Source organism: Tinamus guttatus, unplaced genomic scaffold (assembly GCF_059628265.1).
Source record: "Tinamus guttatus ecotype Peru unplaced genomic scaffold, ASM5962826v1 Tinamus_guttatus_pri_ptg000314l, whole genome shotgun sequence".
Taxonomy (NCBI): Eukaryota; Metazoa; Chordata; class Aves; order Tinamiformes; family Tinamidae; genus Tinamus; species Tinamus guttatus.
The window spans coordinates 11,857,774-11,873,421 of NW_028288848.1; the positions used below are offsets into that span (position 1 = coordinate 11,857,774).

Sequence of the window (15,648 nt, forward strand, 5' to 3'; positions counted from 1 at the left end):
TCAGACAGTAGAGGAGCTCAGAGAAACTTATTTTACCTTGTTAAATCCCCTCACAAGGGGTTATGTTGACAGCTAGTAACAGTAGAGGCAATAGTTACCAAGTTTTTTGGAATGTGTATCCAGTTTAAAGAAATTTCTCCTTATGTCCATAAGGACATTCTTTGGATAAAATATTTTAAAAATTCCTTCCTCACTTGCCTCCAAAATCACGTGGTGATGCTGATAGTCCTATTTCAGTGAAGAATGAGAAGTTTAACCTATAGTTTCAAACTCAACACTAATATAATACTGTGGGAATCAAAACAGTGTTACTCAATTTATCTCAATCAGTTCTGAAATCAGTGGTAAAATAGTTATGACATAGGCTAGTGTAAGAGAAAATATCACTATGCTTCTGAAACTATGTAGTCTATAGACTGAAAGAAATACACAAGATTGGCATTGTGCAACAACATGTATATTTTGCAGCCTTCTTTCCTTCAGAACCTATTGCAGTGTAAACTATCAGATTCTTTAGATGCTTAGATGCTTTATTTACTGTTCAAGTATATAGTTTATTACACTCCTCCCCTTCTTGGTTTACTTACATTTTTGAGTCAAATCCTTCAGATTTCTACTGATGTTTATAGCAATGTCTTTCATTTCCAGGTACTTCAAGCTAGTCAGCTTGTTCATGTTTTCCAAGAGTTTGTAGTCCTCACAGGTGGCTTTAAAACCATAAGGCTTTTGTAAAGTCAGCTGGCTTATCACATGATGCTTGCTTCTCAGGTAGTTTTCTCTAGTTTCTAATATAGTTTATTTTTGAGTGACTTGTCCCCTGATGTTGCCTTTTTTGCAAGGCAACATCCTGCTGCACCCTGTTTATGAAAGGGGAAGGGGCAGTGAGATCTCCAGCTGACAAGCCCCTATATTATGGTAACAGCTGTCATTGCGGATTAGTCAAAACACTGCAAAATGAGCAAGACATGTACAAAACCTATTTAAATAATGGAGAAAGATGGAAGACTGTAATCTGACAGAGAAGGGCAGAGTCTACAGGAGAAATGTGTATGGGTGGTAAGAGGCATTTTGGAAAGCCTGGTGTGTCTTTGCTGCTGTACTTGTAAAAAGAGAAAAGATTCCTCTCAGACACAATATTTTTCTTTCTATGTGCCTCTTTAATACCGCACAAGTGCAATCTTCTAGCACTGCCTTTGTGTGGATTTGATGGTGGCAAGTAGGTGATGGTCTGGTAAGTGAGAAGGGTAAGTTTGCTCCTGTTAGAAAGGTTGATGTGTGTGTGCAGATCCCTTGTGTAAAACTCGGTCGGAGCAAAGCAGGCAGAGAATGGTTTGTGCCAGAAATTTTCCTTCTTTCTGAAAACAGATACAGACCCCAAATAGGGAATATTCACTGAGATATTAGGGACCTTCTGGTTCTTCATGAGCGCTTTTCTTGTTTTTGCAAACAAGACACAGTGTCTGCCCTCTTCTTTGCAAGGTAGGGCCCTGGTTAAGCAGTTTGCAGTGCAGAGTTGTGATTTCTGTATTACTGATTGTGGCATCTGGGGAGGGATGTGATTTGGAACTCCCAGACCTCAGTAGTTCCATCAGGTGAGGGTGAAATATCACACCTGCCACACCATGCTAAACACATTTTCCTGAATGTTGTCAGGATAAAATGGCATTAAGTGTCTTCATTAAGGGCTTTTAAAAGCTAAGATACTGTAAATATCCGCATGAATTTCCAAGGCGTAGTCATGAAACACAGTCTGCCCTGCAGAGCTGCTTGCTTGGCTTTAACCTGACACATGGCAACAAGCAGAAGTTTTGCTTGTTACTTGTCTCTATCTGTGCATTTTGTGGAAGATATCTCCTAAAATCTGAGAGGAGGGTATGGAAAACTGAAATAAAGACTCAAAGTGCTGAATGAAAAACGGCAGTGCGAGGCTGCTGGGGTGAGGGCTCTGACTGGCACAGCTTCATCTTATGGTGCGCTGCGCACAGTACCCACAGGCAGCCCAGCACGTGCTGCTGCTGACACACCAGCACGTAACACACAGGTGTCTGGGGAGCCCCACGGGTCCCGAAAAGAGGAGGACTCCTGGGAGAATCCATGCTGCAGGGGAGACACGGTTGCTTCCCGTGGCCCATGCTCCTCAGTAAAGATGAGAGCTGTGGAGCTGCAGAAAGGCTTCTGCCAACCCCTCCCTGGCAGCTTGAGGAAACCCAAATGGAGACAGCACCAGCCAGGGGAGAGCACCGGGATCTCACAGCACTCCAGAAACTCAGGTGACCTTGCACAGCCATTGGTGGCATCAAGCAGTAAAGGTACATCCCGTGTCCGCGATCATCTGACCTGATCAGGAATTATTAACAGGTTAGCCAAGCAGCAGGAGTTGCTCATTTCTCCTAACAACACAATATCAGTTAATGTAAAAGGTCCTGCCAAAGTTTCTTTACTGCAGTGCCAGTTGCCAGCTTGTCAATAGGCTGTTTTTCTTCTCCAGCCAGAAAAATGTGTCTGTGTTAGGTGGAAACCCAACAACCTACAGAAACTACCTCAGCGACTGTGCCGCGAGGGCTCCTCTTCTGCTGGACTCTACATTCACTTTGAAAAGCATTCAGGGTTCACATGTGAGTTTATGGCCTTTGGGAATAAAAAAAAAGTGATTATAGAAACCACGGTGAGAAGAGATAAGATTTATTTGTGTTCTCCACCTTCCCTCAAAAATATTGCTAGTGGAAAGCTGGAAATCAAAATGAAAGAAAAAAAAAAGATAACAAAAAGGAGCTACTTGGTGGTGAAGATTTACTCTTCTGTCTGCCCTCTCCTCTCAGCCTCGTCTTTAGGTGAATTAAACCCATCCTGCAACGTGTGGATGGACATAGGTGGAGAGAAGTACCAGAACAGCCAGCAGCCAAAGCTGGCCTAGACCAAGGCTTCATCTATGCCAAAGCCTTTCAGACAGTGCTGGGAGGTGAGAGTGTTGGACCTAAGCTCCTGGCTTCTTGCAACAGTCCCTCTGTTTGCCGATGAAGAGTCAAAAGACAGAGTTTGAGGGAAATGACATGGCTTTCTTCATCCCTCCAGCCCTGGATGAAGATGAAGTGAAGTGTGGGATTTTGCGGGCAACTGCAGTAAAAATTTTCAATGACGTATTTCTTGGTAAGGTTAATTGGCAAATCTATGACATTAAGGGCCTAATGACAGGATGGTTAAGGTTGGAAGGGACCTCTAGAGATTATCTAGTCCAAGCCTCCTGCACAAGCAGGGACACCTAGAGCATGTGGCACAGGGTGACGTCCAGGCGAGTTTTGAAGATCTCCAGAGAAGGAGACTCCACAACCTCTCTGGGCAGCCTGTTGCAGGGCTCTGTCACCCTCACAGGAAAGGAGTTCTTCCTCACATGGAGATGGAACTTCCATCAGGAAGGGTTTGGCCCCATCCTCTTTACATTCTCCACTAAGGTACTTACACATCAGATCCCCTTTCAGTCTTCTCTTCTCTAGGCTAAACAGGCCCAGCTTGCTTAGTCTTCCGTCATAAGATAGACACTTCAGTCCTTTAATCATCTTTGTTGCTCTACACTGGACCCTCTCTAGAAGCTCCATGTCCCTTTTGTGCTGGGTAGCCCAGAACTGCACTCAATACTCCAGGTGCGGCATCACCAGAGCTGAGTAGAGAGACAGGATCGCCTCCCTTGATCCACTGGTGACACTCCTCCTGATGCAGGCCAGGATCCCATTGGCCTTCTTGGCAATGAGGGCACATTGCTGACTCCTGGTGAACTTCTTGTCAACCAGGACTCCCAAATCCCTCTCCAATTCTAAGGATGAACAGAATATGAAGAATTATTTGGCACTAAATGGCTACTAATGCACTAACAATGCAACTTTGACAGCTTTGCCGGGCACAGATGTTATCAAATATGGTCCGCGTGATGCTGCATCATAATGTAATTACACATGTGGCTAATTAGACTGTACAACACAGTGCAATTCCTTGATCAAAGAAGGCTTTTGGAGAGAATAAAGAATCTTCCCTCTTACTTGCAGAGCACCTGAGAAAGGAGCAAGTCTGCAGCACCTCAGCCACTGCAGCAGAAACCTTTGCTTGGGGGGGTGTTTTTTCGGAAGAGTATTTTGTATATTAACAAGAACTGTCATTGGATGTCTTTTTGTCATTAGATGTCAAGTAAAAAAATGATAGAGGTGAGTAGAGAAGTGTATAAAGAAGAGAAATTGTATTTCTCTTCTGATTCTTCTTTGAGCAATTTCTGAAGCAAGTGCAGCAGGAACCAATTTATCAATTTATTGCTTACACAGTGATGGGCCAAGTGTAAAATTAAATGAAGGCTGAATATCTGTGAAGCCAATGGATGAGAAATTTCCATATGTGTAGCAATATAAAATTTATTTTTTAAAAATTATCTCTTAGCCAAGTAGCTTAAAATCCTTTTTAAAATTGTATACCATGGTTACATGCATTAGACAGAGAGCTGTAGTTACGTCTTTTGATTCTTTGCATTAATTCATTTAAGTTTGTTCTTCCCTTTCAATTGCTCTTGATCATTAGGCAGTTGCCCTCTTACCCTTGCTACTTTTCAACCCCTGTTTGTGGCCAAGGGAGTTCAGGGCATGGCAGTTCAATCTGTAGTTCAGGTGTTTGTACTTCAGTGTGCAATGTCATTCACCTGCCATGGCAGTTAGGAAAATGCATCAGCCCTCTCTGACGTTCATAAACCTTTCGTGTGCAAGCGTGGCTGCTGTGGGCTGGGCATAGGGAATGAGGAAGTACACCCTGATGGGTCACCTAGGGGTGCCTGTCCCTGTAGCCTTCCCCTCTGCATCCCCCAGTCCCTAGCATGCTCTCAGGAGCAGAGCTGCTGCCCTCTTCCGAAGTGAATGTGGAATCTATCAGCTGATGCCTAGATTGAGTTCATTAGCAAACGTTTAACCCAGCCATTGGCATTCAAAAATCAAATGTCCTTCCTGCCAAGTTGTTGGGGAACACCACATAGGCTGTGCGAAGTGTCCGTTTAGCTTCATTTTTAGTGCTCCCTTCTCTGTGGTGGCAGTATCATCTCCGCTATTGAACACTCACAGAACTTGATGTACTGTGCTGCAAATGAATCTGTGTATATATTTTGCCTTAGCACTACTGGGAGATTTATTTCAGTGAAGGACTCCTTCTTTGAAAGTCATACAGGGGGAAGGTGGGGGGAATAACCAACTCTTGAGGTTCTTTTTAATTGACATTCTTTTTCTTTTTTTTTGAAATGTGATATTTTTAGACATCTATCAAGTGAGAAAAAAAATCACAGCTGACCTCATCCTCTTCCTCTACTCCAACTCCATTTAAGCCAAATGATGTTGGACGTCTCTCATTTTTATGACAGAGAATGCATTAGGCACTGGCATTGCTAGGGGGGTGCATGTGCAGCAGAGGACAACGGCTTCGAGGATGGACTGAACCACCTTCCACACAGGAGGCAGAAAGCAGAGGAGTCTTTACCTGGGCCTTGTTTACTCACGCAGTAAGTCTGTAGTGGAGAAGAATGGAAAAGCTTGTGACATGGTTTGGCTATGGGATGAGGCAAAAGAATGAAGCCCTGCATTAAGACAACTGCCACAGAAGAGAATGGCCCGTGTGGCCTTTAAATCAATCACTATTAAACATTAGCACTGTTCGTCTGCTACCCTTATCTGCTTGTCACTTCATGGAGGTCTTGATGCCGGTCATGAAAGATCAGGCTGTATCAGTTCAGCTGTCCCAGACAGAGTTTTCATAACTGACCTCCACCATGGTGAGCAGAAAATAAGCTCTCCGAAATGCCTGCTCGACCTTGCAAACTTTCCTTCTTCCTGTGGCCTTAGCACAGCAATACCTGGAGATCTTTCATGAAGGCAACCACTGGTGCTGCTCAGTCTCCAGGCTTGTACCTGCAGCCTCCACTGCCCAATTACCAACTCGACACTTCTTCAGAGAAACACCCCTTACCAGCAGTGCCCTCCATCCTATCCTGTGCTCTGTGCACTGCTCATTGACTTGCTGTCTCACTCCTCTTTCTCAAGGTAATTTGCATTTCCTCACTTACTTAGATATAGAGTTGGGAAATGCAATGAACACTTTTACCGCACCTAATGTATTTTGGCTTGTTTAGAAAAGCCTTACTGTCAGACAGATACAACTACCTATCAACATGAAGTTAGAATACTTTTAATCTCTAAAACACTTTCTGTCCCAAAACTGAGGCCTCCAAGATGGTAAGAAGATATCTAAATCTCTCTGTGCAAACGTGTACTAGGGTGATGAGACAAAAAATCAATAGCATATTCTCCCACAAATATTTGCATCATAACATACTAGTGTTTTCCTGTGTGATATTAAGGAAATGACCCTAGTCTCACTTTCTACCTAGTCAGTGGGTAGATGGTGTCACCATGGTGAAGAATGACCATCGTCCTGCAAGAAAAGGCCATTGCTGGCTGTGCCAGGATGTGAGATATCTTCTTCGGATTATCATGTTTCCATAGTTTTCTTCTTTAGCCAAACCATACTGCTACTTTGTGCTTCTGTTTCTGGCAGGACTGAAAATATGACAAAGTGTCCTGAAAACATATGTGAAATCAGTTGGTGTTACCATTAGTTACTTTTTATGATTTAAATGCATAATTTCATTTACTTTTCTCATAACGGTAGCTACTTGATATCACCAAGTAGATGCAATGTTTTTGTTACCTGGTCATTGCTGAATCTTCCCTTTCACTTCATCGCCCAGGACATGGGCCTTCCAGATGCCCCGTTGTGCACTGTGGTGGTTCAACAAGTGCTTCATAGAATCATAGAATCATTATGGTTGGGAAAGACTTTCAAGATTCTTGAGTCCAGCTGTAGGCCCCTCAACACCACACCTCTTAAATCATGTCCCTAAGTGCCTCTCTTACACATTTCCTGAACACCACCAGCCAGGGATGATGAATCCATCACTTCCCTGGGCAACCTGTTCCAATGCTTGGCTACTCTTTTGGTGTAGAATTTTTTCCTAATAGCTCAGCTGCCCACGCAGCTGAAGTGCGGTAGGCAGGAGGAAGTAGCAACCTCAGGAGTTCGTGCTCAGCCATCTCCATCTCCTTTGCAATTTGGCAGCCTTCAACTTTGTGCCTCTTTCTACTTTGAAACTTGCATTCCAATTTCCCGACTTTCTTCTGCCTGACTTGGGGAAGGACCTACTCTCATTTGATTCTGAACAGAGTCTAAAGTTAAGGAACTTGCCTATACTCAAAGGTCGTGGGCAACAGCAGCTGCAGAACGATTAACAGTTGGTAGAGTCCCGGTGCAGGTTACACAGTGAGAGGCTATGAGCAAAACCTACTGAACTTCCATGCCCTCCTGGCGTCTAAACAAGGTCATGGCAATCTGCGATTTATTTGAAATCTCTGATGAACAGAAGATATTTCATTGGCTTGATTTTTATTTAAATGAGTTGTCTTTTGGGTAAAATGAGTTTGTTCACAAATGTTTAACCAAGACTTTTGCACTGCTATCATCTGAAAAACAACAACACAATCATATCTTATCTCTAGTGCTAGCAGGGCAGCGTGTTACAAATGCACATGTTACAGAAGTTGCTTAATGGTGCTGCAGTGACTGAACCATATTACGTGCTAGTCTCGGCAGATCCGCTGTCCAATGGCTATCAGAATTAAGACAGGATTAAGACGGGGCTCGACACAGTCATTTTCTACAAGAGAGGAAGGAGAGTTGTTTCTGAAAGAAAGAATTCTTTAAGAGCTGAATCGTTGCTCACAGCAGAGCAGACAAGATTTCCACAGGCCAATCTGCATAATGATAACACATTGTTCCCTGCCTTGATTTCAGCTAGGCTTTCAACACTGCCTCCCATAATATCCTCATAGGGAAACTCAGGAAGTGTGGGTTAGATGAGTGGGCAGTGAGGTGGATTGAGAAGTGACTGGATGGCAGAGCTCAGAGGGTCGTGATAAATGGGGCCAAGTCTAGTTAGAGGCCTGTGGCCAGTAGTGTCCCCCAGGGATCAGTATCAGATGTAAGAACCGTATGCTCCAACGCTAAGAAATGTATGTAATGTGTTTTAAAGGCTACATATAAATACAAAGGCTCCATATAAACAGCATTCCAGGAGCAAGTTCATACACAAGATCAGTTGGAGCCAGCAGAACAAGAGCTTTCAGGAGACATATCCAGAAGGAGGGCTAGAATTAAAAAGCTGGTCCAGTGTTTCCACACAGTGGAGACCAGCCCTGATAATTTGAACAGAAAATAGCTGAGGCAGCCAGAGGAAGGTGCATTTTGTAATGCTCCAGCATCTGCTTTCATGCCATGCTGGGAGAAATCAGAATCTTTCAGGTGCTTCTTGTGAGCATGAACTGCCTCAGGATAGGTCTTTCCTACTCAGAAAAGCCTGAGGTCTGATTCTTGTCTTTCTGTCATCAGAGGTGACCCAAAACCTTTTGAATTAACATTTCTTCCCAGTGAAACTCACAGAGTCCTCCGAACAGTTCTGGCTTTACTGCACACCGCTTTGAAACTCCTTAGAGGGTAATGAGATACGAAAAAGGGAATGCCTGGACCTTGGATTTAAGCTGTGAGCAAAGCCCTGTTTTTCCAATGGATTAGTATTCACAGCAGCTGTTTACCCTTGGCATTGCCAGTCAGGCACTGCAAGTCACTTTATCCGCAAAAGTGAAGGGGGAAAAATTGCCAACCCAATGCCACCATGCCTCCAGACATGGTCTGGAAGGCTGTTCGCATTTTCACTCGCCTACTCACATCTAGCTTTTAAACACATGGGTACCTTCAGTGTACAGTAGGCAAACCAATGGCATTGTATTAGAAACAACAGCAAGGCTGTTGTTTGGTAAAGAACTTCTTTAGGACTAGGAGAGATGCACAGAGAATCAGAATCACCTTCTTCAAACCAGCCCGACATGGCTCTCTACAACTACCTGAAAGGAGGTTATAGTGAAGAATGGTCAATCTTTTCTCCAAAATAAGCACCAATAGGACAAGTAGAAACGATTTCATGTTGCACCAGGCTTTGTTCAGGATAGATATTAGGAAAGATTTCTACACAGAAAGAGTGTAGTGTGCCTTTCACAGCTCATTGCCATGACCTGAGGGACATACAAATGTTCTCTACGTTATGTATTTTATATTTCTATCCTCTAAATTTTATCATTCCCTTCCAGTTTCATAACATCTAAGACTTTGTATCTTTTTTTACTATGTATCTCAAAAGCCATAATGGGATGGTCTGGATGGAAGAAAAGAGCCGAATCATGTGGTAGCTTGGATGGGATCCTCCTCATGTGATAACGGTTGTCTAAGAATGGGTTGTCTTAAGGATGCTGCGTAAATGTGGGCCTGTCTCTCATTCCTCCCTCTTCCGTGTCCTGTTTCCAGTGAGTGGGAGAGGTGGAAGCAGCCCTGCCATTTCCCCTCTCCTCCTGGCACATCTTTGCATAGTGAAGAGTCCTGAGGAGCAGACCCACCAGACTTGCACTACACAGAACAGTGTGCTGCCCATGGGCTAGGCAGGCTGTGCCATGTTGTGGGAATGGTTTGAATGGAAGCCTGTATGGTCTGTGCTTTTCACAGAATCACAAATTCACGGAATGGCTAGGGCTGGAAGGGACCTCAGAGATCATATGGTCCAATGCGCCTGCAGAAGCAGGGACACTGAGAGCAGATGGCACAGAGTGGCATCCAGGTGGGTTTTGAAGATCTCCAGAGAAGGAGAATCCACGACACCTCTCTGGGCATCCTGTTCCAGGGCTCTGTAACCCTCACAGGAAAGAAGTTCTTTCTCACATGTAGATGAAACCTCCTGTATTTAAACTTGCACCCATTACCCTTTGTCCTGTCGGTGGCCACCACTAAGAAAAGTTTGGTCCCATCTTCCCTATATTCTCCCCTCAGGTACTTGTACATATTGATCACATCCCCTCTCAGTTTTCTCTTCTCTAGACTAAACAGGCCCAGCTCACTCAGTCTTTCCTCATGCAATAGATGCTCCAGTCCTTTAATCATCTTTGTCGTGCTACACTGGACCCTCTCTAGAAGCTCCATGTCCCTCTTGTACTGGGGAACCCAGAACCACCCAATACTCCAGATGCGGCATCACCAGAGCTGAGTAGAGGGGGAGGATCCCCTCCCTCGACCTGCTGGCAACACTCCTCCTGATGCAGGCCAGGATCCCATTGGCCTTCTTGGCAATGAGGGCACATTGCTGACTCATGGTTAACTTGTTGCCAACTAGGACTCCCAGATCCTTCTCCACGGAGCTGCTTTCCAGCAGATCGACCCCTAATCTGTACTGGTGCCTGGAGTTATTCCTCCTCAGATGCAGGACCCTGAACTTCTCCTTGTTGAACCTCATGAGGTTCCTCTCCACTCAACTCTCCAACCTGTCTGGGTCCCTCTGAATGGCAGTACAGTCCTCGGGAGTGTCGGCCACTCCACCCGGTTTGGTATTATCCGCAAACTTGCTCAGAGCGCACCCTGTCCCCTTGTCCAAGTCATTGATGAACAAGTTGAGCAGTACCGGGCCCAGTACTCATCCCTGAGAGACACCACTGGCTATAGGCCTCCAACTAGACTCGGCCCCATTTACCACGACCCTCAGAGCTCTACCATCCAGCCTGTACTCAATCCACCTCACTCTTTACTCATTTCTGAGGTCTCATTTTGGTGTGTCTCAGGGGAAGGAGAAAAGGCCAGAGACCCCATGGCTCTGAGGGAAAGAGCCACAGAGCAGTTGAATTACAAGCCAAGACAGAGTGTGGAAAGGCTTGTGTCCTTTCTTCTGCCACAATTCCTCCCTTCCTCCACTGTGGTTAGTGACTGGTGGTGGTTATTCTGCGAGTGAGGACAAACAGCAAGAATTTGCTGTATAGGTATATACACTTCAATAGGCTCTCTATTTTTTTTTTCTGGTCCATAGTGCATCTTGGCTCTCTACCCAGAATTAGAAGCTGATTTCTTATGTTCTGTGTTACACAAAGGAACACAAGCCAGGAACACACACACAGTCACTCACACACAAATCGTCCATGTCAACAATTACTTCATTTCCAATTGGTTCATTTTTTATCTTGTGCAGGTTAATAAGTAACCTCCTATCTCATCAGAAACAGAGAGGTGTCATTGGCTCATTTTCCCATGTGTTTCAGTGCTAAAACATATATATATAACTGGCTTTGCAGGTCCAGTCTCAGTTTCTTCTGAAACTTGACATCTTTTATTTGCCCCACCATGGAGCCCCTAGGAATGACCACTATTTTCTTGATGACTTGTTTCTCATGCCTTCTCTTTTCAGCATGGAAAGGTAAATCTAAACCAGGGAAGCAGCCTCCTGGCCCTTTAGCACTCCCCTTAATTGGAAGCGTGTTCCATTTGAATCCACGAAAGGTGTCTCAAAGCCTGGAGAAGGTAAGGGATTGTCTCTTTTCTTCTTATGTTGCCTCTATTGCATTTTGCCTCTATTGCATTTAAAATGAATTCCAGTGCAGGTGAGCTTTCAGCTCAATGCAACAGACAATGTCAAAGCTGCATTAACTGAATGTCAGAAGCACTGAAAAAGGAACTTTCTCAAAAATGTGTGCATCTGTAATCTGTATGTTATATATTATAATAATGATAAGGATGAGTGCTCTGCTGATCTCATGACAGTACTGAAATGGTTTTGCAGCCAAAGTACTGATGCAGTTCATGGTACTCTTCTTGTGCCCAGCTCCACATGACTCTGGCAACATTGCCTAGCCCTGCTTTGGGAATGACCTCCACTCCATTTTGCTGCCTCTCCTTCCTAGCAGATAGACATAGACAGACAAGATCTCCTAAGACGAGAAGTAGAGTGTGAAGCAGAAAATTCTGGAGGTGAAGTGTGCTATCCGTTTCTTCTCCCAGCTAATGGCACACATTTGTCAAACACAAACCTGTGTGTTGGGAGTTCTGTAGGAGCAGCTACAACATGAGTACATGGAGAGGATAATGAATGGAAGAGAAAGGTCTCTGGACTTCCAGACACTCTGAACTGAGGTCCTCTCCATGGGGTGAAAAAATCCTCACGGACAAATCCCAGTATTCCCAGGAATTCAGACCAGCTGAGAAGCTCGAGGCTTGAGCTACAGGCTCAGCAAGTCTGCAAGTTTTACCAGTATGTGGAACATGGTGGCACTGTAGCATTTTGTCAAGTATGAATTCTTAGAGAGGGGGAAGGCCAAGTGGTAACACAGCTGCACCTGCCAATAGGTCATGTAGTAGAAGGCTTTTCAGAACCACTGGCAGCAATATACTTCAACCCCTATAGTTCAGTCTCCATTTATCTGTCTCCACATGGCAACTCTATACCAGAAGCATCGTTCCTCCAAAAATAGAGTCTGTGGAGAGCTCAGAATTTTGCATGTTAGGCACTGTTAAAAGGAAACTCTTGTAGATTAAATATGCCTGAGCCTAAATGTATTCCAATTCTTTTATCATGCACCCTTAACAGTGACTGAGATTCATCTGAGAAAAGCATAATCCCAGTTTTTGCAGTTCAATGACTACATGCCTCCAGTTTGGACATAGATAAGCAGTTTTAGGGACCGGAGCATAAGAGAACATTGTGTCTGTCATGGTGGGGTAGCATCCACATATACATCCAGAGTGTTTTTTTTTTTTTAATAAAAAAGACCACCACCACCACCAGCAAAAACAGAACACTTTTATGAAGTGTTAGGACTTACAAAACTGCTTCAGAGCATTCACTTCTTTGGGCCAAAAAGGTGGCTCACATCACTGTGTACACCATCAAACACACATATAAGAGCTCCTTTCTACCTCAGTGCTTGTGAATGTTGATAATCACAAGCATTTCTTAGGCATCCTGCTTTATTTTAGAGCACTACATTATTCAGTTTTTCTATGATAAGAAATAGGACTTTATCTAGCTTGCTCTTAAAGACTTAACATGAGAAAACGTGTTTCAGGTCACACCAAAAGTCCATGTTCTTTTCTCAACTGCAAGCCCAACGCAGATGCCCAGGATAGCATACGTAACCAGCACAAGGAGTCAGAGATTATTCCCTGGTATACTCTTCCAGTGCCCAGAGATTTGCGGCCCAGAAACTTTTCAAAATAAACGTGGTGCATTTCTGTTTGAAAACCCTCCATGGACCTCTGTGACCATGTCTAACTAACTGCTTTTTGAGCCTGTGTAAACTGTTGTTATCCACTTGTAGCAAGGATTCCAAACTGTCCCGAAGGTGCTGTGAAGACACTGTTCTAGTGTGATTTTCTTTGTGTTCTTTCCTACAGCTCAGCCAAAAGTATGGTTCTGTCTTCAAAATACATTTGGGCCCAAAAGAGGTTGTGGTACTTTATGGTTATGATGCTGTGAAAGAAGCTCTGATTGATCAGGCAGATGATTTCAGTGGCAGAGGCATTCTACCACTGTTTGAGAAATTCTTCAAAGGCCCAGGTACGTTCCTGGTAATCTTAGCGTGCAGAGCTGATGCTTTCAATGCTCCAGGAAAGGGCTGAGAAGGAAGTGAAAGAGGCAGTGAGGGGATTTCGTTTATTATTGTCAGGTATTAAAAAAAAAAAAAAAGGCAAAATGAAAGACAAAGAGCCAAATTCTCTACTTGGATCCTTGAGTTAATTGGAATGACACATACACATGTACAAACACACATAAGCTGTTTAAGGTGATATGCTGGCTTCACTGAGTGCCTTGTTTATTCAGCAGTCTGCAATTTCTAGGCAAAAATATTGTTTATGAAGCATGTTGGTAAACTTTTCCCATCTCTGGAAACATTAGCAATAGAAGACTGCTAAGGAAAGAGCAAAAGTCAAATTCCAAAGCACAATAAAGAGAAGTTAAACACAGGCCTAGGCCAAGGCCAGTAAAAGCGATGCCATGGGTTCATTCAGCATAGCAGTTCCCAGTATGGTATTTATCCAAGTAAACAGCTATTCCAGTGTATGAAGGAGACAGAAGGCTAGAAAACAAGGGAAAGCAGAATTGTCAGGATTTCCAAGCAACCTCACAGTTGCATCAGTAGATGCAGTCACCTTCTACAATAAACAAGAAGCCCTTTCCTGTAATGATTATTTCAGCAGCACTCTTAGAGAAATCCTGGTGGCATCCAATAATAAGGAACATCATCCCCTGTCCCCTTTTCACACACTACTTCATGCTCCTCCTTCCCTTTGTCTTGGTGTTTTACTGAGCTTGTGGCAATCCAAATGAACAGATCTGCCATCTTCAGAAGTGCAGAGAAGTAGGTTTTGGGGCATATAGCAATTGCAGTAAAAGTCCACAACAAGGTGTTTTTGCATGTCAGGTATTCACTGTATAACTCTTAACAGAGGAAAAAAGTCTGTCTCCTCACAGCATCTCTGCTTTTCCTTCCTCTGTTAGGCGTTCTGACCAGCAATGGGGAGGGCTGGAAACAACTCCGACGATTTACCCTCACCACCCTGCGTGATTTTGGGATGGGGAAGAAAAGCATTGAGCAGCGGATCCAGGAGGAAGCTCATTTTCTGGTGGAGAGGCTCAAGAACACACGCGGTAAGATGTGAACTTTGTGGCTCCTAGGACAGCTTAGCAGCGGCAAAGAGTGTGAAGAGTGTGGAGCTGCTTCACCAAATGCATGACACAAGAAGTGGGCACACGGCTGCTGATTTTGCTCCCTAGTCCGAGGGGTCTTGAAGAAGCTGGTGACAAGATAACTAATTTCCAGCTTTTTGATTTTGGGCCCAGTCTTCTGAATACTAGACAATACTTCCCAAGTCTTAGGGATGTGATGTTGGGAATGGGGACTACTACAGGCTGTTATCTAGGGCATAGGGTAACCCCTTTGGATTCACCCCATAAAAGCCTTTTCTGGGAGCATATAAGTCAAAACTATTTCTTCTAAGGATCTCCTCTGAGAGTGTCACTGTCCTGGCAAGAACCACAGCGTTCCTTTCTGCAACCAGCCTTCACATATGCTTATTCTGTAAAGGAAAAAACAGACAAACCTAAAAGGATGCTGGAACACCACTTCCACAACCACTGGATTTGGTGGGATACTCAGGGCCATCTCTAATGAGTATCCTGTAAACGAGAGAGATGTACATCATACAATAGATGCAAAGCTCCCCAGTAGTATCAGGGGAGGGAACGCTGGATGAAAATAACTAATGCAAGATGCTGATTTTGTTACAGAGCGGCCCTTCGATCCTACCAAATACCTCATCCATGCTGTTGCCAACATCATCTGCTCCATCATCTTTGGGGATCGGTTTGATTATGAGGACAAAAAATTTCTAACTTTAATTGACTTGATAGAGGAAAATGTCAGGCTGCAGGAGTCTATGTATTCAATAGTAAGTGCAAAGTTTCCTTTTGTTAATAAATTTATCTTATTAGTGAATATTTATGTTATTAGGTTTTCATTTGAATTGTTTGTCCTAAAGTAGGAGAAGATTTCTGAAGGCCAAAAAAGCAGTTAAGCAAACAATTTCTCAGTCTTCTTTTTCCTTAGGGACCTGCCATTGTATGTCCAAGGGAGGATATCATTGTAAAAGTAACGAAAATGTAGTAAAATGTTTCGTTGCATACAGTGACGCCATTAAGTTTGTAAAGGGCAATAAATT

At 43.9% G+C, this 15,648-nt stretch overlaps 1 protein-coding gene across 1 annotated transcript; it reads left to right on the forward strand.

Moving 5' to 3' along the window:
- Positions 1-3,014: 3,014 nt before the first annotated feature.
- On the forward strand, positions 3,015-15,593 carry LOC148593993 (cytochrome P450 2H1-like). Its single transcript, XM_088528858.1, has 6 exons — positions 3,015-3,147; positions 11,342-11,454; positions 13,324-13,486; positions 14,429-14,578; positions 15,218-15,378; positions 15,537-15,593. The coding sequence occupies exons 1-6, from the start codon at positions 3,015-3,017 to the stop codon at positions 15,591-15,593; spliced, it is 777 nt and encodes a 258-aa protein (XP_088384984.1).
- Positions 15,594-15,648: the final 55 nt, after the last annotated feature.

Coding starts and splice junctions, on each gene's coding strand:
- LOC148593993 (XM_088528858.1), top strand. CDS start 3,015: ATGAAGAGTCAAAAGACAGAGTTTGAGGGAAATGACATGGCTTTCTTC. Junction 11,455..13,323: donor TGTCTCAAAGCCTGGAGAAG/GTAAGGGATTGT, acceptor TCTTTCCTACAG/CTCAGCCAAAAGTATGGTTC. Junction 14,579..15,217: donor GAGGCTCAAGAACACACGCG/GTAAGATGTGAA, acceptor ATTTTGTTACAG/AGCGGCCCTTCGATCCTACC.